The sequence below is a fragment of the Epinephelus lanceolatus genome, chromosome 8, assembly GCF_041903045.1.
Source record: "Epinephelus lanceolatus isolate andai-2023 chromosome 8, ASM4190304v1, whole genome shotgun sequence".
NCBI classification, from domain to species: domain Eukaryota; kingdom Metazoa; phylum Chordata; class Actinopteri; order Perciformes; family Serranidae; genus Epinephelus; species Epinephelus lanceolatus.
Genome location: NC_135741.1, coordinates 25,138,529 through 25,159,815, shown reverse-complemented (window position 1 = coordinate 25,159,815; position 21,287 = coordinate 25,138,529). Strand labels below are relative to the sequence as shown.

General features: G+C 42.3%; 1 protein-coding gene across 6 annotated transcripts in view; it reads left to right on the top strand.

Annotated features, from left to right (window-relative positions):
* Window positions 1–21,287, top strand: part of scn8aa (sodium channel, voltage gated, type VIII, alpha subunit a) — a 58,988-nt gene that overhangs the window by 13,115 nt on the left and 24,586 nt on the right. For 2 of the 6 annotated variants that reach the window (XM_033628740.2, XM_078170067.1), the window contains exons 4-17: window positions 1,204–1,293; window positions 2,947–3,075; window positions 3,953–4,044; window positions 8,777–8,974; window positions 9,245–9,308; window positions 9,505–9,646; window positions 12,011–12,217; window positions 12,305–12,586; window positions 13,985–14,266; window positions 16,494–16,629; window positions 16,868–17,106; window positions 18,802–18,975; window positions 19,884–20,240; window positions 20,378–20,851. In XM_033628740.2, the coding sequence (XP_033484631.1) occupies window positions 1,204–1,293; window positions 2,947–3,075; window positions 3,953–4,044; window positions 8,777–8,974; window positions 9,245–9,308; window positions 9,505–9,646; window positions 12,011–12,217; window positions 12,305–12,586; window positions 13,985–14,266; window positions 16,494–16,629; window positions 16,868–17,106; window positions 18,802–18,975; window positions 19,884–20,240; window positions 20,378–20,851 (2,866 nt within the window). Of the gene's footprint in view, window positions 1–1,203; window positions 1,294–2,946; window positions 3,076–3,655; window positions 3,748–3,952; window positions 4,045–8,776; window positions 8,975–9,244; window positions 9,309–9,504; window positions 9,647–12,010; window positions 12,218–12,304; window positions 12,587–13,984; window positions 14,300–16,493; window positions 16,630–16,867; window positions 17,107–18,801; window positions 18,976–19,883; window positions 20,241–20,377; window positions 20,852–21,287 lie in introns of all 6 variants that reach the window. The other 4 variants (XM_033628736.2, XM_033628737.2, XM_033628741.2 and 1 more) reach the window with 3 other exon arrangements.

Below are 21,287 nucleotides of genomic sequence, written 5' to 3'. Positions count from 1 at the left end.
TGGAAAATATGGGCCAGGTATAAATACGGCAGGGATTTGTTGGCCTCTATCGACACCTCCCTCGCAGGGTTGTTAGATTAGGAGGATGAGGGAGAAATGGATAAATTGGACCTGAACCACATCCTTTGGAAATGCAAGTATTTCAAACATAGAGTACTTCTACCATGATTTAGCTCTGCTAGCAATTACAGCCCACAAGCTACTGCTAATGATGTATTTTAACAGTTTACAGGAAGAGAAATAGAGCAGGATTCTGATGTGAACATACTCCAAATTATTTTTTGGACATATGTTAGCAATTAAACACCAGAAGGAATAAATATAATTTCAGTGTACAGTATGTTTGCACACAAAACCATTGTCTTTATTTGAAGAGATAACTGTATTTCACCTGAAATTGTGTCAGTGTAAAGTAATATCTCATAAATTCCTGAAATTCCACAAAAATCTTAAAAAAAAAAATCAAAATATATCTCAACAATAACAATTTTCACGTAGACATCCTAAAACAATAACTTTCCAAAATCAGGACTAAAACCGAAGACATAAAAATGTGGTGAGAAATTTGTCAAAATAAAGTTATATCATCAGCATATTGGCTCCCTCCACCATGATAAATTTACTGCTGTTTGCAGTGTCCAATGCAGATCTTTTTCCTTCGTAACAATCAGTTACAGCAATACTAGTAATAAAAACCTTTTTACTCTTAGCAGTACTTAGGCTACTATTGCTCTGTCCCTACATTTACCTAATTTATTCCCATTCTTAACCACAAGCCGGAGCTATTACCGACCTCTGGCTGCATCTAAAGCTAACTGAGGTTTTCTTTGTTTCCTGTGAGTGTAAACCTCTCTGCACTGAAACCCTTGCAGCTTTTAAACATATTGTTTCGTTCATGGCATTGCATTTTCACTAAATATAAACCATTTAAATATTTCATGGGTAAAATAATGGCCTTTGTGGTAGCAAGCACACAAAACCACCTCCTGTTAAAGTGCTATGAGTGAGTAGGTTTTATGACATTAACACTTTACAGTAAAGGTTGTTAGGGTTCACTGGACCACAATAATCACATTAGATGCGTACTGTACTGTTGGTACTGTAGATGTTTTGTATTGCTGTGTTTTACATTTTCAGGTTTGATGAGATTGTGATGTTTGTAATTGCCTCTGTAATCCATATTTTCCTTAACCCACTCCTCACTCTTTTCAGCATGATCATTATGTGTACTATTTTGACCAACTGTATATTCATGACCTTCAGTGATCCGCCCGAGTGGTCAAAACAAGTAGAGTAAGTACACATTTAATATTATTTACTCAGTAGTGTGCATGCATGCTAACCCCAACCCCTAGTTTGTGCCTGCACAGTACAGTTACATTACAGACACAGAGCTAAGTCTTCTTGTGAAACACCTTTACAACTATTGGGTTGATTGCAATATAATTTGACACAGTAGTGCCAGTTAGCGAATGTTAACATGCTTACATGCACAACCAAGATGGTAATCATTATACTTGCTTCACATCAGTTGTTAACATTGTCACTGTGAGCATGTTAGCATGCATCTCTGACCGCTGTTGTTCCTGAGTACATCCTCACAGAGCTGCTAAATTGGATGTGGACTCTTACGCTGTGGTCACATGGAATCAAGCAGACAGTAGACAATTAACCTGCTATCATTTTAGTGGATGAGAGCAGGACAGTAAAATTAGGTGAGGCCCACAGAGAATATTGCCAATGGTAACATAGCAACATCTAGTAAGTTAAAATATTTTTGCTTTTTGCCATCGTCCACCCTGGAAGTTACACCTGGATTTTACATAGATGCCTCACAGGAAGAGAAAACATGGGCTATCTGGACAATTACTGGACATTATTAGAATAATTACATAAAATAATAAGCAATAAATGATTTTATTTTATATAATTTATTAATGTTTTTGTAAACAACATGACATCACCATCATAACATATTGTCATGCAAGTTCTGTTTTGCTGTCCTGCCTTTCTGTCAGACTCATAGATGTATAATAATACTTAGATACCAGACCCCAGGAAGGCGCCTATTCTGTCCAACAAGAATTGCTCACCTGACATGTATATGCCAAAAAAATTCTAGCTTTTGGGTTTACTTCCAAGGTACGCTCCTTGCTAAAAATGCGCTGTAGTGTTTCTCTCTCTGGAGCCGCCCGTGAGTTCCCACTCTGCTCATAGACTTTACATTGTGATGACATCACAGATTTTTAAATTGCTTTTCCTGGCTTGAGGAAAGCTTGACAAATATAAAAACCTACATGGATCAAAAATGTATAATAGAAAGAGTCATAATAGATCTTGTTTGCAGTTCAAAGAGTCCTGACAACAGTTTTATAGACGTCTCTTTTACAGTGGTGATGTACGGAAAAAATGCTTTTGGGTCACGGGATTTTTTTCACTGCAATATCGCGAGTGGCCACTGGGACAAGAAGGAAGCAAGGCTGTGCTATGTTCCTTGGGGCCTGATCGGACTGTTTGTTTATCCTGTGCTGTCCAGAAGGTGTTGTCCTTCTGCTGTTTACCGTCTGCCTGATTCCATGTGAATGCAGCATTAGTCTTGTTCAAAGTTTGGTGTGTATTTATTTTTCAGAAAATAGGATGCATATCTAGCTCTGTGACTCAAATGTAATAGTAATGCATGAGAAGCACAAACTGGAGCTAGCCAAATGCTAACTCCAAAGAAACTATCATGCCAATTTATAGTTTCTGTAAAAAACACACACACACATTGTCTTAGTTAAAAACAATATATTCAGTAATCTACCTCCCAAATTTATCCCATGCCCTACGCCCAGCTTTGTCATTTCTTGGGTGTTTCAACAGCTAACAAGGGTGCAGACATTAAGATGTGAGTGAGCTTTGATCCTGCCTGGTGAACTGATTCTGTCAATGCTTCTTTTCTTTCAGGTACACATTCACAGGAATTTATACATTTGAGTCTCTTGTAAAAATCTGTGCACGAGGATTCTGTATAGACGGGTTTACATTCCTTAGAGATCCATGGAACTGGCTGGATTTCATGGTCATTTCGATGGCGTAAGTATTGTTTTGTCATTCAGATTGTCAGATGATGAAGTGAAATGTGCACAAATATTGCTATTTTCTAAGAGGGTGGGTTTTAAAAAGTATGCTTTCACTGTTACAGATGATTGTTCATTTTCCGTCTTTCTTACTTTTTTCCTTTCTTTCTGTCTGATAACCCATCTTCTGCGTTTCCTCCATTGATCTGAGACTCCTCTGGTCGTTCTCTTTGGGGATCGAAGGTTTCCATCCGACACTCTGCGGCCTCCCTGACAGCACCCACACCTCAGTCCCATTCTTTCAATTTATCTTCCTCTTGTCATCTAACTCTCCTTCTCATCGACCTTTTCTCTTTCAGTCTGCAACATTCAGTTTAAAACCCAGTGTCCCCACTGTCAACTATGTATCACCCAGTATTCATACTACAGATGTACCTGCCTCTACACGGCCAAATACATGCTCATTAGTAATCAACATCATGCAAAGTACATCGTCATTATTTGAGTCACAAAGTCCATCTGTGTGTCAATTGACCTTGTCACCTCATATCTCCATGTAAATAATGAGCTGTTGTAACTGTGGTTTGATCCTGCAGGTATATAACAGAGTTTGTAAACCTAGGCAATGTCTCAGCTCTGCGCACGTTCAGGGTGTTGAGGGCATTGAAAACAATTTCTGTAATTCCAGGTAAGACAGGATGGGGCGGGGGACGGTTGGGCGGGGTCGGTGTTAGGTGTGTGTGTCTTTCTTTCCTTTTACCTTCCACCCTTCTCCTCAGTGGACAGGCTCTGTGAGTGGCGTCGTTTCCTCCTGGTTCGGTGGTGTTGTGCTCTTGGCGTGTGTGGTTATTGTCATCGTGTTTGTTCTGTGTGTGATCCTTCCCCTATTTCAGATATATAACAGAGTTTGTGGACCTGGGCAATGTATCTGCGCTGAGAACATTCAGAGTTCTCCGAGCATTGAAAACTATCTCTGTCATTCCAGGTGAGACTCAGTTTAAACACTAAGGCTGATCCTCTCACCCTTTCTTTTCTACTCACTATTATGATTACAATTATGATTTAAGCAATAACAAAAAAGAATTGGATACAACCATTTTTTGATTTATTTTTCCTCCAAAATTATCAAAAATGGTACTAATACATTTTTGATAGGCTTTGCAGTCTCCTCTAGGGCCCTCCAAAGTGTCTGCACTCTCTTCTGCCCCAGTAGCACTCTCATTACGAGGCTTGTTTCCAAGGCAGCTGTGTTTCTCCTCAGAAATAGCCACTCCTTTCTCACCAGCTTTAGGAATAAGCAAATGCTCTGTTCTGTAGCAAAGAAAACTGTTGATAGAATATTTTAAGGAAAAAAAATCAGGTGATTATACATGTTGTATTTATCAGCTAAGAATAGATCATAGCTTTTCAAATTTGCCAGAAATCCCTTGAGTTTTATTAAAAAATGAATGTGCAAGTAAAATTAAAAGATCAATCATTTTGTTGCACATTAAGAACTAGTGATTGAATTGGAAATCAACCATTCCCTGATTTTGGGATCAAAACAAACCTTGTATGTAGATGTTCATATGGCATAGCTCTTACAGAGACCCCACAGAATACACCTCTTATTTATGTATGAAGACTGCCAAGCCTAGTTTGTGAACATATCTTATGCTGCATGATGCTTTTCAGTCACTTGCTTTACAATATTAGCCTACTAAGAGCTTGGCTGACAAATGGCATTGAAAGTTTGATTTGCCCTCTTTTGTTTTTTAGTTTGATTATTGATTTTTTTTTTCCTTTCTCTTTTTTTTACGACCTACTTGAATGATATACTGCACAGAAAAAAAGAAATGGTGTGCTCACATTGTTAGAGGTTGGGGACGCAGATGGGATGGTTGAATGACCTCTTGACCTTTTTTGAGTGACACTGACCACACATCTATCTATCTGTTGATAGAGGATGTGAAACAGATGTTGTGCTTACTCAAAAAACCCCGCTGTGGATGGCTTTATTTAAATAGCACATTCATTTGGAAATATGAAGAAGGAAATTGTATAAGTGCAAAAAAAAGTGGTCATATTGTAATTTGAACTGTGTTTAAAAGTATAGTTTGACATTTTGAGAAACATGCTTACATGCTTTCTGGCAGTGAGTTAGGTAAGAAGATCAGTTTCACTCTCATGTCGGGACAGTTAATACAAAGCTTTAGCCAGCAGCCAGTTAGCTTAGCTTAGCATAAAGACTGGTAACAGTAGGAAACAGCTAGCCAGGCTCTGTCCAAAGGTAACAAAATCCAGCACTTCTAACAGTCAAAATACATGGGGCACAGATGTGAGGTGTTTTTCAGCTGCTACACGGACACTGTCTTTGTAGTATATGGTTATGAGCCAGACTGTGTATATTGAGTTTTGCCAAGTGATGACGCATTTAGATATGCAGGGTTTGGAAGCATAGGCTATAACAACTGGTATTGATTTAGACAACTGGATCACTTTAACTACAGGATGCATTGATTCGATGGATTTATGTTAATGTGAAATGTAAAAACACCCACAAGGTTGCTCTGCTACATCGCATTGCCTCTGGTACAATGAAAAAATTTTTTAACAGATTGTACTTGTTTTATACATAGTTCTAACAGTTCTATGTAGTTTTTCTTGTTGAATGGCTTTGGATGTTCATTTTGCAGTCCCAGAGGTTGTTGCTTGGTGTTAATAAATGAACTTTAGAGGTTCTGATAGACTCGTATACCCTGTTTCCAGTCTTCATGCTAAGCTAAGCTAACCAGCTGCTGGCTGTAGCTTTATATCAGACAGACACACAAGTGGTATCAATCTTCTCATCTAAAAATGTTGAACTTTTCTTCTACCAATAATTAATGAAGGCCTGTAGTTCTGGGGTGGAGAAAATGTAGTTTTTAAGTATCACTTCAGTCTAGCTAAAAATTTGCCATGTGCAGTGAAGGGAATGATTTTAGACAGTTATGGAGGTATTTTGATAAAACACCCTACTACAATTGATATTTTAAAGAGGACCTATTATGCTCATTTTCAGGTTCACACTTGTATTTAAGGTTTCTACTAGAATATGTTTACATGCTTTAAGGGTAAAAAACCAAACACTTAATGTAGCTACTCATACTGTCTATGCTGGAACACCCGTATTCACCCTCTGGACTCTAGTTTCCCAGTGCAGTGCAGGGTGGCGAACCCCGCGCAGAGCTAGTTTTGAGCAGCGCAACCCGAGGCGCGCTCAGTTTGGTAGTTTGGCAGACCGAGGTGCGCTGAGATGGGTGTGGCGGCGCAGCAGGGGGAGGTGTCGACAGATCCAGCTTGGCGCAGTGACAGTTTCGTGCCAAAAGGCTTCAAGGTGCACTAAAAGCTCGCCAACTGAAACCATGCACAACAGTGCGCACACGTCACCAAAACCTCACGGGCAGGTCTCCAGAATATCAGGCACATTAATAATGCAATAAATACCCAAAAAAACACTATTCAATGCAACTATCTGCAATCAGCACATAAATGTATCTCTATATCGACTGTCCCGTCACATCTGATGTCAGATCAAAGGGGATTGGCACCGTTTGGCATGTTTGGCACGCGTAATGGAAACCCAACCTGATTTGATTAACAAAACTAATGAGTTCACATCCCTCTCAGCCAACCACAAACAGCCACAACATCAGATAGGGAGTATATACTCAGCATCTGTCATCTTGGAAAAGTCAAAAGAAAAGAAACAGAGTGAGACTGCGAGAGAGAAAGAGAGAGCGTGCACGCACGAGAGAAACGCAACATTGATTTACAATTGTGGTGACCTCCTCTCAGGCTACCTTTGCATCATCAGCCCATGGAGGTCTGCTCGCAGTTCCGTATATTCGGACACTGCGAGCTTGGACCTCCTGGACCAAAACATCAGTTTCCTCCTGGGAGAAGTTTGGCCGTCTGACGCTGCTACTCTCTTCTGCCATGGCGAATTGAGTAAACTCTGATTACACCTTCACACAGCGCATTTAAGGGTGAGGAGAGGGGCTCATTTGATTGGTGTGATGTGTGCAAAACCCACTCCACGCCTTCTCTCCTCCCTCTTTCCAACTTGCGCAGGTAGGAGGGATGGAGGTGGGAAAGAGGAGTAGCTGCGCCAGGTGCACGGTGTGCCAAACTTGCAAAATCTGCCTGGCCACACCCAGTTGGCGAAGCGCAGGTGCGCTGCACCCCCACCTCGCCCGGTCTGCAAAACTAGAACTAGAGTAGTGTGCCTGGAACAGATGAAGAAAGATAAAGCAGATAAAGAAATCTGGCATGCTATGATGTCATACTGTAGCCAGAGTAGGAAGAAACAGTAGAAATGGACTGTTTCTTATGAGCCGAAACCTGAGGTTTTTGCACAGGGAAATATTTCTACATACGTTTACATCATTCTTTGAAGCTTTGGCCACGTTTAATGTTAACGTCCGTCTCTGTAACTCTATATATAAGACACGAAATACAAAAAAGCATAATAGGTCCCCTTTAACATACTTTGTTAATTTAATTTGCTCGATAAGATCTTGTCATTAACGTCTAGATAAGTAAAGTTGTTGTTTTGATTTAAATGTTTTTCTTAATTGACTTTGCCAAGCAAAAGTAACCTTTGCTAAGACTATCAAAATGTGTACGCCTAAATTTAGACCATATATTATAATAATAAGACAGAGTATGTACTGCGGGTAAAGCCCACTGTACCTGTAGAGACCAGACAGAACAGGGGGTGCGGGTCATCCTGCTTCCATGTTTGCGTTACTTGTGGACCCGATGTGAACGCTGCCAGAGGATGCCTGTTTTGGAAGGTAAAATGATTTTGTCTTTAGTGAAGGTGTGGATGAGACAGACTGCAGGGTCACGGTATGGGGAGTCAGTGCTTTCCTAATGACACCTTTTACAAGACAGTTCAAGAAAGTGCCCACGCTGGCGCTGGCATTGAATTGCTCCTGTTCAGCCTTGGAGTTTAAATGACCTGCATGTGGTTTCCAGCCCCCCTGCCTGTGCCTCTGTCGTTCTCATGGCCCCTCTTTGTGCTGCTGTGCTCTCTTCCTTATGGATTTCCTCTCACTTTTCTACAGTCTTCCCCCTCTTGTTCACTTCGTCCATCATTGGCGATAAAATGCAAATTTATTTTGTTAAGAAAATCTTTTTGATTTGATTTGTGTTAAAATATTTTCTGTCTGGATAAAGCTGAGAAGAGTGGGAAGGCTCCTAAATATTTCCTGTTTGTTTTGTTTCTAGAGATGTTATGTACGTAAACTGTCAATTTTGTCCAAAATGTATTACTACCTTTTTTTTTTTTTTTTTTTTTTTTGAAAAAAATCTTCTCCAGTTAAAGATTCATTCATATAAATTTCCCCCTTTGTTGGGATGTTTAGCACATGAAACAAATACATTATCACTTAACATTTAAGTGTGTTATTACATTTAAAAGTTATTAATTTAATGAAAATATATTTCTTTATGTAGTTACATGTTATAAAAAAGCAGTACAGTGTTCCCACGCCCATCTTTTGACCTAAATCCAGTCAAAACTGGATATTTCCCGGTGATACATCCCTACAAGAGATTAGCATATTAACAGTATTAGTTATAAAAGATAATTTATAGTAGAAGTAGACCCTCCAAATATTCACACCTGGGGTATTGGCATCTCCAGCATCACCTGTGTGGTTTGTGTGCATGTGTGCGTGACTGCTCTCCAGGCCTGAAGACCATCGTTGGCGCCCTGATCCAGTCTGTGAAAAAGCTTTCGGATGTGATGATCCTGACCGTCTTCTGCCTGAGTGTCTTTGCCCTCATCGGCCTCCAGCTCTTTATGGGCAACCTGCGCCACAAGTGTGTGATCTGGCCAATCAACACCACCAAGAGCTTTGACTGGAATGAGTACATCATGAACGATAGTAAGTAGAGGCCGGCCTTAACCAATGGTGAGCTGGCAGTGATCTAGGAGTATGAGTCAGCCCATATGCTGGAACGACAAAACAATATGTCATTTTGGCACTGGACAGACAAAAGGAATTGGTCTGAAATGAACGGAATTGAAAATGTATGGGAAAACTGAAGTCAGAAATTGGCCTGAATGGATTTACAGACCGTTGCAGAATAAACAACTGTAGCTGCGACAGAATGTGAGCGATATGACTCATTATGGCTGTTTGTTTTTTCCTCAGCCAATTTCTACTTCCTGCCTGGCCAGTTGGATGCTCTTCTCTGTGGGAACAGCTCTGACTCTGGGTGAGTTGCCTTCTCTGCCCTCCTCTCAATCTTGCTGATCCTACAAAGACCTGCTGTAGCTCTTTGATCTGCCTGAAGTCAGATTACATTATAAGTAATTATTGCTGAGTCATTTTTGGGCTGGGTGCCCTGTTCTCTCCTCTCTCTCTCTCTCTCTCTCTCTCTCTCTCTCTCTCTCCCCTTCTCCACCCCTCAGCCGCTGCCCAGAGGGCTACACATGCATGAAAGCTGGGAGGAATCCAAACTACGGCTACACCAGCTTTGACAGCTTCGGCTGGGCCTTCCTGGCCCTCTTCCGGCTGATGACACAGGACTTCTGGGAAAACCTTTACATGCTGGTAAAGTTATTGTGTTAACGACTTCATCTTGTTTCATATGAGGCATACGCAACACATGCCAGTTCTCAAATACTACTGCCCATAAACAGTAAAACAGCAGAGTGATGCTGAAATGATTCGTTCATTATTTACTGGTCGATCAGTGGAAAGCGATGCATTTAGCAAAAGCGCCAAATATTCACGGATTCTAATTCCTCAAATGTGAAAATTTGCTGCTTTTATATCACCGTAAATCAGGGCCGTAACCACCTATTTAACACTGGGGGGACCACTGTCAGGCAGCACCTCCTGCAACCCAACCTTCCAGGGGGAGTCTGCAGGGAATTCCCCTCAGGAGAAACTTTTAGAAACTTAAAAGCTAAACACAACATTTTAGGGCATTTTGAAACTAAAATCTGAGATCAGGGGTTCTCAAAGTTTGGATGACTGAGTGCCACTTTGATCAGTTAAAAACACACTCAGTAGATTCATCAGTCATGGTAATTATCATTATTGTGCAGTCATCATTGCAGTCCCGTTGCATAGAACATGGTAGCAGATATCCTGAGACTTGGGTTTCCATGCAGAAAAGACTGATCTGATACAAATTAAGTTTCTCCACTGATTCCTCATTCTAATGTGTGTCATCATGCACACAGTTCGCTCATGCTGTATCTCCACCTGTCAGGGAGAAAATGGTGGATCATTCTGCCTCTAGTTTTTCCCCTTGTTCCCACTTTAACTCGCCTCCTCTGTGTACTGTAGCCAGGCCACTTCTGTCCTGTCTGTCAGCCTGTTCCACACAAAGCCTGTGGGGGACACTCCTACCTCCACATACAGAGGCCGAGTGGAAGGAAGGAAGTATGAAATATTAACAGCTCAGGATTACAGTGTGGCCAATGAGGGAGATGAGACTTGATGGGAGCATCCCAGCTCGTACTTCTATTTTTGCCCCATCTTTGAAATTCACCTCCCAACTACAGGCTCTCACAGCTATTGTGTACTATATCTCCAGAATAATGACTATGCAGCTGTGTTGAGGAAGCATGTTGGATGTTTCATTGTCAGATGTTCAGAATTGAAATCATGTTAGGGTGACACAGTAGCTCACCAGAAAGAGCACATACCGTTAAGGCTAAGTCCTTACTGTTCATACTTCATTCAGTATTGCTGCTGAGGTTTGTGTTTTTTTTAACCTGCCCAATTGAGATTTAGTGATGCTTGGGACTAAAGACAATGGTTTGGACTGATAATCAGTTTGTGCTTCTCTTGTTGGAAATGTGTTATATACACTTCCCAGCACTTCATGTCAACTAAATTAATATTTGATGTGTGAGGGAATTTCACTACTCTATCCCATAAAGCCCTCTTTCTGTTTGTGCTCTGCTGCCTGACGACAGTAGTTCACCTTTAGAAAGTGGAACCAAAGGAGACTGATGAGCGAGAACATTTTAATTTAGAATTGGGGTTGCTCAAGTGTGCTAAACAAATAGTAAGATTTTAGCATGTGTTTGGGAAGTACTGAGCATACAACTGAATAAATGAGACTTGGATGATACTGCGGGAGTACTGTAAGGATGTTTTGACATAATTTTGCTGTTGTTAAATGAATCCCTGCTCAGCTTCAGTTCATCAAGAATGTTTGCTGTGTTTGGATTCTTTGTTAACCATTGGGGCAAGTCAGAAAAACACATTTTTCAGTTACTAAAGAAAGTGTGTGTTCCTTTAAATACCCCAGTGAATAAAACAATATAAGAAATTTGTTTATTCACATGCAGATTGATCAAAACCCCGCAGTGAAAGGAAGATAACCATCATGCACAAACATTTAGGTTTTTTTTTCAAGATTTTTCCAGAATGTTCTCATTTGCTCTGCCGTGCCTCTGTAGCTCAGGCTCCTCACTTCCCATCTCCACTGGGGATATCATCCCAGTCCATAGAAATGTTTGCTGTGCACGGGCTGGTATAGTGTGCATGGAAAAGTAGGTCAAAATGCATATCTCATGGCTCTCCCTGATGAACAGCACAACCTTGGGCTCATGCTGAGAACCTTAATGAGCACAGGGTACAAGATTATTCCTATGCAGACCAAACACAGATGGATGTGTATAAATTTATCACTTTATGAGATGGTAGTAGAACCAAAAATGGACATTTACATGTAGGAAGTCACAGATGTTTATGCTAAATTGATTTTTGCACCTTGAAATGCCCAACCAGGCCCCTCTTCCCCACCAGCATCTGACTCTGTTTATTTCTGATGAGTCACTGTGAGAGATGAGCAGTGAGGTTGACACTGAGCGTGACTTGGGGCTTAAGGTGTCGTGAGTGTCTCTGCTATTCCATCCCCTCTCCCCTCACCTCTGCTGCACTGCTTCCCAACAGACCCTGAGGGCGGCAGGGAAAACCTACATGATCTTCTTTGTGTTGGTGATCTTTGTGGGCTCGTTCTACTTGGTGAATTTGATCCTGGCTGTGGTGGCCATGGCTTATGAGGAGCAGAACCAGGCCACCATGGAAGAGGCCCTGCAGAAGGAAGAGGAATTCAAGGCCATGCTGGAGCAGCTAAAGAAACAGCAAGAAGACGCTCAGGTCAGTCCTCTGAGAGATGGAGCACAAAATGTATTCCTGAGTCATATTTTGTCATTGTTCTGACTTCCCTCTTATGTTTTTTCGTAGACGGCTGCCATGGCAACCTCTGCGGGCACAGTGTCAGAGGATGCAGTAGAGGACGATGGAGGAGGGCGTCTGTCATGCAGTTCCTCTGAGATGTCAAAGCTCAGCTCCAAGAGTGCCAAAGAGCGACGTAATCGCAAGAAGAAGTGGCGGCAGAAGGAGCAGGAGAAGGAGAAAGGTGACAGTGAGAAGTTTGTCAAGTCAGAGTCAGATGACGGCAGCAAAAGGAGCCGCTTCCGTTTCCCTGATAATCGCCTGGGTCGAAAGTCTTCCATTATGAATCAGGTGAGGAAAACACAGCCTTATTTAAAGTGTCAGATTTCCCCCTCTGAATTGTAGTCAAAAGAATTTTGTTTTGTCAATGTAAACAGTGACGTTTACAGATTATCTTAAGTCATCAAGATGTTGGAAGTACATGTATACATTTTGAGTTTTTCACTGTATTTTTAATGCTTTGAGCTTCACACATGAAATTCAATTCACCGCCATTGTAGTGGATCGGTGGCAGAAAATTTCACAGTCAAAACTTCAGCATGACATCAGATTTTTACCACACATCATGGCCAAGAGATCCCACTATTACAATGTTAAATATGAGAAAAAAATGCTATCAGTCAAAATCATCTTTAACTTTGTTTATTGTGCATTTTGTCTCCTTTTTGACAAATTAATTAAATGAATTACACTCAAAATATGACTAAAAAAAGAAACCGAAATGATTAGCACCAAAAACACCAAGCAGAGGCAAAGTGCAGCTCGCTGCAATAATGACAGTGTTTTGTAGTTCATATGTTTCAGGCATTAAGAAACCAGTAACTAGTGCCAAACTCAAAAAGAGACCAAACAAGATACCAGAACCCCAGAGTTGGATTAGAGATGCTTTTTATCCATATGAATAGAATATAGATGTCAACGAATATGTGGCTGCAGGACAGAATACTTTTTGGTGAGGAATATTTCAGATTGAGTGCTGCTATTGTACAGTGTGGTGTGGCACGAACTCACATAATAGAGTATATAGTGGCCGGTGATGTAGAAACACATGTCCAGGTCCTGAATTATTCACAGTGATTACATGAATGTTTCAAAAGGAGCAATCCTGTGGCCTTGCTTAGGCCTCACTGGGGCTCCACTGGCTCTTATAACATGGTTTATAGTGCAGGATTTACCAAATGAAGTAAGACACAAAAGCCCTATGTAACAGGATTGTTGTCAAAAAATGTGGTTCCAGTTGAGCGAGTATACTCTGTGTGCTGCTATAATAATATTCGGATCAATACTAGCAGCAGCCCAGATTGATGTTGTCATGACTCATGTGCCACTCCATGTTGTTTCTGCTGCCTTTCTGTCCTGTTTGTGTGTGTGTGTGTGTGTGTGTGTGTGTGTGTGTGTGTGCATGTGTATGTGTGACCTTGACAGTGTGGGATATCACTGACCTAATTATCTATTTCCCTCTTGTTTATTAAGTCATGTGATTGCTCCAGCAGAATATGCCTCCTGAGGGAAAAGCGTCCTGGTTGCATTACATTTCTCACACCCCGCAGATGTTGCCTTTCATCGTGACCTCTAGAACTGATGACAAACAGCATAAAAATGATGGTGCAATCAATTGTAATTCAGAAACACCCTGTGCTACATCAGTCACACGAATGTCCCCTCTCCTCATCCTTCTTGTACCTCCAGTCCCTCCTCAGTATACCCGGCTCGCCTTTCCTGTCCCGCCACAACAGCAAGAGCAGCATCTTCAGTTTCAAGGGCCGCGGTAAGGACGTGGGCTCGGAGAACGAGTTTGCGGATGACGAACACAGCACGGTGGAGGAGTGCGAGGAGCGCCGGGGCTCCCTGTTCAGCCCTTATCGGCGGAGCAGCTACAGTGGCTTCCATGGGAAGAGGAACAGCACGGTGGATTGCAACGGCGTGGTGTCGCTCATCGGCCCTGGGCCCGGTGGACGCCTTCTGCCTGAGGTGAAAATAGATAAGGCAGCTACTGACGACAGTGTAAGGAAGTCAATGAGTAGACCTATCTAGGCATGGCCCCCCTCTCGTCCGTTCCTTTTCTTTCTTGCTCTCTATCCTCTACTCTGTCATCTTTGCAAGTCCGTATGTATCTCTTGGCTAAGCGCTCGCGCCTCCCCTCCCCCAGCCCTGCAGTGTATGCTGCCCTCCAACAGTAGGCAAAGGATGGAGAAATAATTAAACTTTATAGTGAATATACTATAGCCAACCCTTAATTTAATAGGTTAGTGAGACTGGGTCTATCAGTGACTTCCAGGCAATTTTGTTGTTTGATTTGAACGATGAATGTCAATGTTTTGAAATGTTCATATCAAATAATTTATTTCTACATGCACCACGCTCACACTATCACATAAGCACTAATCAAACAGACATGATTCTATTTTTCTTCTTCATTGAAGATTTTGGCACACATATATTATAGTCTGATTAATATTTAATACACAACTTCATGTGTGGAATGTCATCAAGGTGCTGTTTAAAAGCCCAGACACACCAAACTGACAGGCGTCGCCTCGACCAAAAATTTGCACTTGAACACATTGCAAAGATTACAACCAATGACATACCAGCAGCACATATGTTCTTTTCCTGTGTGAGAGGAAGTAACTCTAATTACCAGCAGGCAGTGTATTCATCGTTCAAAAAAGGAAATCGTAAGACCAACAGGACAGATTCAAGACCCTAGTTAGCTAGTTAGCTCACTAAAAACACAGTCCAGTGTTGAAAATGAATGATTTATACCATGCACTAGCAAACAATAGCACCAACAATTACGAACTGTCTCAGCTTAAGAGCTCAATGCCTGAAAAAATAACCTTACCTAATATAAAAAGTTTGTTTCGACCCCCCCCCCCCCCCCCCTTGATTTTAGTTGTTTGTTTGCTTTCCTCGGTTCCATTTATCTTCTGATGCTCTGAGTTAGACTGCCAATCAGGCTCCACCGGCTCCGACGCCGATTCATCATGCTGAATCATCCAAAAAAAATGCCCACAAGGGCCAACTAGTGCCAATGGTGCAGGACACCTCAAAAACTATGGCAACAGACACTCACCGGCAGCTCGACATTGACCGTCAGCTGACCGTCGGCTTGGTGTGTCAGGGCCCTAACACACTGTAGTAACAAAACACCATTTTTGTTAACAAACAGCATATAATGATGCGTTAACATTCTCTAGTGTGTTGATGTGTTCCTCCTCCAGGCATCCAGGTCCTATGCTAGCCTGTGTGGGTAGATCTGCAGTAGGAGGCAGAGGAAACAGAGGGGACCAGCTCTATAGAGCCACAGACATTTTTATCTGCTTCCCTGATACACTGTTAATATCCCAAAACAGATACACAAGTAACACACACACCATCCTATCAGGCCTTGTTAATATATAAAGTAAGAAAAAAGGAGGGCTGCTGTCCTTGTGTGTCTTTACCTTTCTCTGTTTTCCAAACTCTCCCTGGTCAACAGTAGTGAATTAGTTGTGTCTCATTCTAGTTAGCATGGTAGATTTAAACCCTAAATTTGAACAAGCATGACATAGACAAGTAGAACAATGGCTATGGTGTCTGTAATTTCCTCTCCTTCTCTTTGACTTGGAGCATGCTCATGCATGACAACTGGATGGATCTGAACAATCTGCCTCCATTTGATCTCTTTACAATGCTCTTGACTTGATGGTTGCAATATAAGTTGTATGGTTTCAAAGTAGGAAGATCCAGTAGCATCAATTTGCGAGTAACATTAAAATGGCCAGATTTGGGAGACATTTTGTAAAATAACCTAATGATTATATTGCAATGGCAGCAAAGCCTCCATTTTTGCATGACAGGACTGAAAATGCATTCATGCAGAAGCAGTTCTCCTTGCACAATATCGCACAATCCATTTATTATTTAATCGGGATGAGCTAATTACATTCAAACACAATTAGGTCAAGTAGCCCTAGACCACTGCTCCCACTTTGGCTGAGACCTGCATGCATTTACAGCATACACACATCTTCCTTGAAACCAGCATTGATATAGAAAAGATTGAAACATGCCCCCCCACCTCAAAAATCTGATCATCAACTACTTTTTCCTGCCAATGCTGTTGTGCACTTCCCTCCGCCGGCCACCGGTGGTGATGTGGGATGGTGTTCATGTCCTCTCCATGGGTGCTTGATTCTTCCTCTCCTCCTGACAGCCGACTACTGAGGTTGAGGTGAAGAAGAAGCTGTCGGGCTCCCTGATGGTGTCTGTGGACCAGCTCAATACCTCCTTTGGGCGGAAAGAGCGGGCCAACAGTGTCATGAGCGTCATTACCAACACACTAGTGGAGGGTACTGCCACTTTAACCCAGCTATTTAACCTGCTCTCTCATTATTCTTTAACTAGGGCTGCTTTCATTTGGTTGATTAGTTTGACATGAATTTCCTGCTTATCTGCTTTGCATATCCAACAGTACCAGATACATACAATGCATACAATTTTGTCTTATCATTTGATACCATTGCATGCGGTATGCTTAAGCACGCTAGTATGTTTGGTTTTGATGTATGATCCGCGCTATGTCTTCAGAACTGGAGGAGTCTCAGCGCAAGTGTCCACCATGCTGGTATAAGTTTGCTAACACATTCCTGATCTGGGAGTGCTCCCCCAAGTGGATTAAGATCAAGGAGATTGTGAACCTGATTGTCATGGATCCCTTCGTGGACTTAGCCATCACCATCTGTATTGTCCTCAACACCCTCTTCATGGCCATGGAGCACTACCCCATGACCCCTGACTTTGAGGATATGCTGTCTGTAGGCAATCTGGTGAGTGGAAATCTTTTAGTTCATTTTTTTTAATCTTATCAACCAGTTAAGAATCACTTGTGCTTCTTCTTTGCAGCCCATACAGAGGTGTTGTTTTTGGGACCATAATTGGCAGTTCTTTCCTTGCTCACCCCCCCCCCCCTGCTGTTTTCTTGTATCCATGCATTTCTTCACATACACATGTTCCCTGTCTTCTCCTGCGATCTCTCTTTCTCTTCTCTGGTTGCTGTTTGCTTCAGTGGGCCAGCCTGCCTCTCTGCTGGTTGGCTGACTGGTGGGAGGCCTGCATTAATATTTCATGGAGCCTGATCGATGAGCTGCTCTAAAATGGTGCCTGAATCATGGCTTGGATAACTCAACCTGGCCATTTTCACTATGAGCATTTTTTTAAGGACACTGAGTAAATCTGAGCTCTGGCACAATGATGGGTGTTTTACTATCCAGTATCAGATTTGTAAATATAAGTTGTGTCAGTGTCCCATAACCAGATGTATCCCAAAAATCACAAATGTAATTACTGTAATGATTAACCACTCAGTGTAGATGTGTGTGTTTGCTTGGATACATATATATGGACAGGTATTAATTTACAACTGAAATAACACAGAGATGTGTTATTTATGATTTATGCTCCAGAGACATTTACCAGCAAAGGCCAATGGGTGGCACAGGTGCAGATTTGTAGGTCACCTTGATGCAATATGAGTCATCGTCCTACACACAGACACAGACACACACACAGACACATACACACACACACGCACACACACACACACACAAACCTTGGATGTACTTACATTGTGTGCTTTATCATTATGTCTGCTCTATGATTGAGGATAACCCTCAGTAATTTATTAGAGCTGCTATAAGACCACAGAAGTGCCATTTCACCTTTACTGACTACAGAACAGCTGGCACACACACACACACACACACACACACACATACACACAAAATTCAGACGTACTGCCTCTTTAAATAATTGGATTCATCCTCCTGGTAATTCATTAACATGCAGTTACCATAGGGATAATTTACAATGTCTAATCTCTTTCAGCACAGTACCCTTAAGACCTGTTCTGTTCTGTTTTGTGTTTTTACTGCAGACAGTACTATTAAATACAGGCGAGGTATTTACCAAATGGTAGTAGCCGTGTCACTGCTCCATCCAGCTCCCGCTGTATTTCCTCTACACCGTTTAGAGGAATGTCTGATCCTTGCTGATCGTCCATGGAATGGAGTTGTGCACTGACATTTTCAGAGCAAAAAAGGACTGGTGTGTTTAGTACATCTATTGCAATTGATGTTATAAACATAGCAAATATTGTGCATTCAGTGAGTGACTGAGCTCTTGTTCAGCGAGAGTGATGATTTTCCCTTGACCAATCAATGGACTGCAGTGTTTGTAGCTCTATCTTTTAGTATTGGATCAGAGTGCTTGGTACCTCAGCAGAGGGGTGAGTAGGATGAACCGTTTTATTTTGACAAGGAAAATGTGAAAATAACGGTTCTGATATGTAAACTGATCTGAAGTGGACAGCATTGTGGAAACAAGGCTTATAATGTCACAAGTCAGATTACAACAAATATCACAAATTGCACTGTCCATCATGCTTCATCATCTCACATCACCTGTGAAACAAGGTGTTGAGTCAAATCAGTGTGGTCAAATCTGTTCTCTCTCCTACCTGCCAGGTGTTCACAGGGATCTTTGCAGGAGAGATGCTTTTCAAGCTGGTGGCTATGGATCCGTACTACTACTTTCAGGAGGCCTGGAACTGTTTTGATGGTTTCATCGTGACGCTGAGTTTAGTGGAGCTGGCTCTGGCTGATGTCGAAGGCCTGTCTGTCCTGCGATCATTCCGTTTGGTAAATGCTCATTTTAGTTCCTCTCTAAATAGAGAAGGCATGTAGAGTTAGCATCTTAGCATTTGGAATATGCACAGTTTGTAGCTTAAAGTTTACTTTATTCTCTGTATTCCACTTTAAATGAAATCACACTCACTTCTGCATGACGAAAGCAGTCTGCCTGACTTTAAGGCCTGCTGATTGGCTGTCAGCCTACTGCTAGCCACTCCCTGCTGCTCAGAGACGATAAAGCTCTCTGTCAACTAGTGTGGAAAGTGTGCACATATAAACTGTGTTTGGCTCTTGCTGGCAGATGAATAGGAAGCTCCGGGCACTAGAGGCACGCCAGGGAAGACAAACCCCATTCATCTGCACACATTGCCCACACTGCGATATTAGAGCTGGTTAAAAATCAGCAAAGTTTTTCATTAATAGCCATAGCAACTCGAATTTAGCCAGCGACTGTTAGTAAAACAACAGGGGCTGGGGGGCATACACATGTAAACAATACACATAGATACATAAAGGATATAGAGGGGCATCGAAACCCAACGTGGTGCATTTAAGGAGAGGGATGAGAAGGAGTAGATTTCCTCAGTATTTTTTGTCAACAGTGGTTTTCAAAGCCACTGATGAACTCTGTTTCCCAGCTAAAGACGCATCTTTGAGCCTGCCCCCAAATTCCTCCGTACACAAGCAGTAGGCTGGCAGCCGACCATGAGGCCTTGAAGTCTGGCGGCCTGCTTTCTTCATGCAGAAGTGGGTGTGGTATCAACTAAATTGGATTTGAAAAACAATAGACGCTTGCAGGCAACATACTGTTTATTTATACTGTTTTAACTCCACTGAAGGTAAGCAGCAGGTTAGTACAGCTAAAATGTTGTGGCTCAATCGCATCCCTTCTACTCTTTCCACCCAACCCACTTTAGCTGAGAGTGTTTAAGCTGGCCAAGTCATGGCCCACCCTCAATATGCTGATCAAGATTATTGGTAACTCGGTGGGAGCCTTGGGGAACCTGACTCTGGTGCTGGCCATCATCGTCTTCATCTTTGCTGTGGTTGGCATGCAGCTGTTTGGCAAGAGCTACAAAGACTGTGTGTGTAAAATCTCTCTCGACTGTGAGCTGCCCCGCTGGCACATGAACGACTTCTTCCACTCCTTCCTGATCGTCTTCCGGGTACTGTGCGGTGAATGGATCGAGACTATGTGGGACTGCATGGAGGTGGCGGGCCAGGCCATGTGCCTCATTGTCTTCATGATGGTCATGGTCATCGGTAACCTGGTGGTGAGTGTCCAGCCTGGGAGGGTGTGCAGGGTTTTTTTTCCCAAGAAACAGTAGACTGTTGGCTCTCTACCACATCTTTTAGGGGATTATGATGTGGTCAGACATCCAGTAACTGATTACTTATTTTGTGTCCACAGGTGTTGAACCTGTTCCTTGCCTTGCTGCTGAGCTCATTCAGTGCTGACAATTTGGCTGCAACAGATGACGACGGAGAGCCCAACAACCTGCAGATTTCAGTCAGGCGTATCAAGATAGGCATTGCATGGATAAAAGCAAAGATGCGGATATTGGTGGCCAGTCTGCTGAAGAAACCACAGATGGAGGACGAGCAGAAGCCTTTGGATGACATGTATGACAAGAAGCTGAATTGCATTGCCAACCACACCGGGGTGGACATCAACCGTGACCTGGACTACGCCAAGAATGGTAACGGCACCACCAGCGGTATTGGCAGCAGCGTGGGCAAATATATGATCGATGAGGACCACATGTCGTTCATCCACAACCCAAACTTGACCGTCTGCGTGCCCATAGCTGTGGGAGAGTCTGACTTTGAGAACCTCAACACGGAGGACTTCAGCAGCGAGTCCGACAATGAGAACAGCAAAGAGGTCAGTGAGAAGAGCGCATAAATTATCCACTTCTAATAGTTTACAAGTATTCATGCAGACAGTGACAAAAACAGACCAAAATCTGCAGCTTACAAAACAAAATCATCATATCTGAGCCCTTACTAAACAATTGATTTTACTTATAGAATAACAACAACAAGTATTGTGATGCTGCACGTGGTGTTGTTTTTGTTGTTGTGATCCTCAGTTACTACAGACTGTGCAGTTTCCTCTCTCGGGACAGTAAAGCCGTGGGTGTGGCTGGCTACTCTGAACGGTTCAGACACTAATATAACTCCATTACTCAATAAAGTCATCTAAAGTGGCTGGACCTTGCAGGCAGTGTGGATGAAATGGATATCTGCTGACGTACATCTTCTGACGAAATGCATTTAGAAGCTTTCAGAGCAGATGATCTGCCATTTGATAATCCATC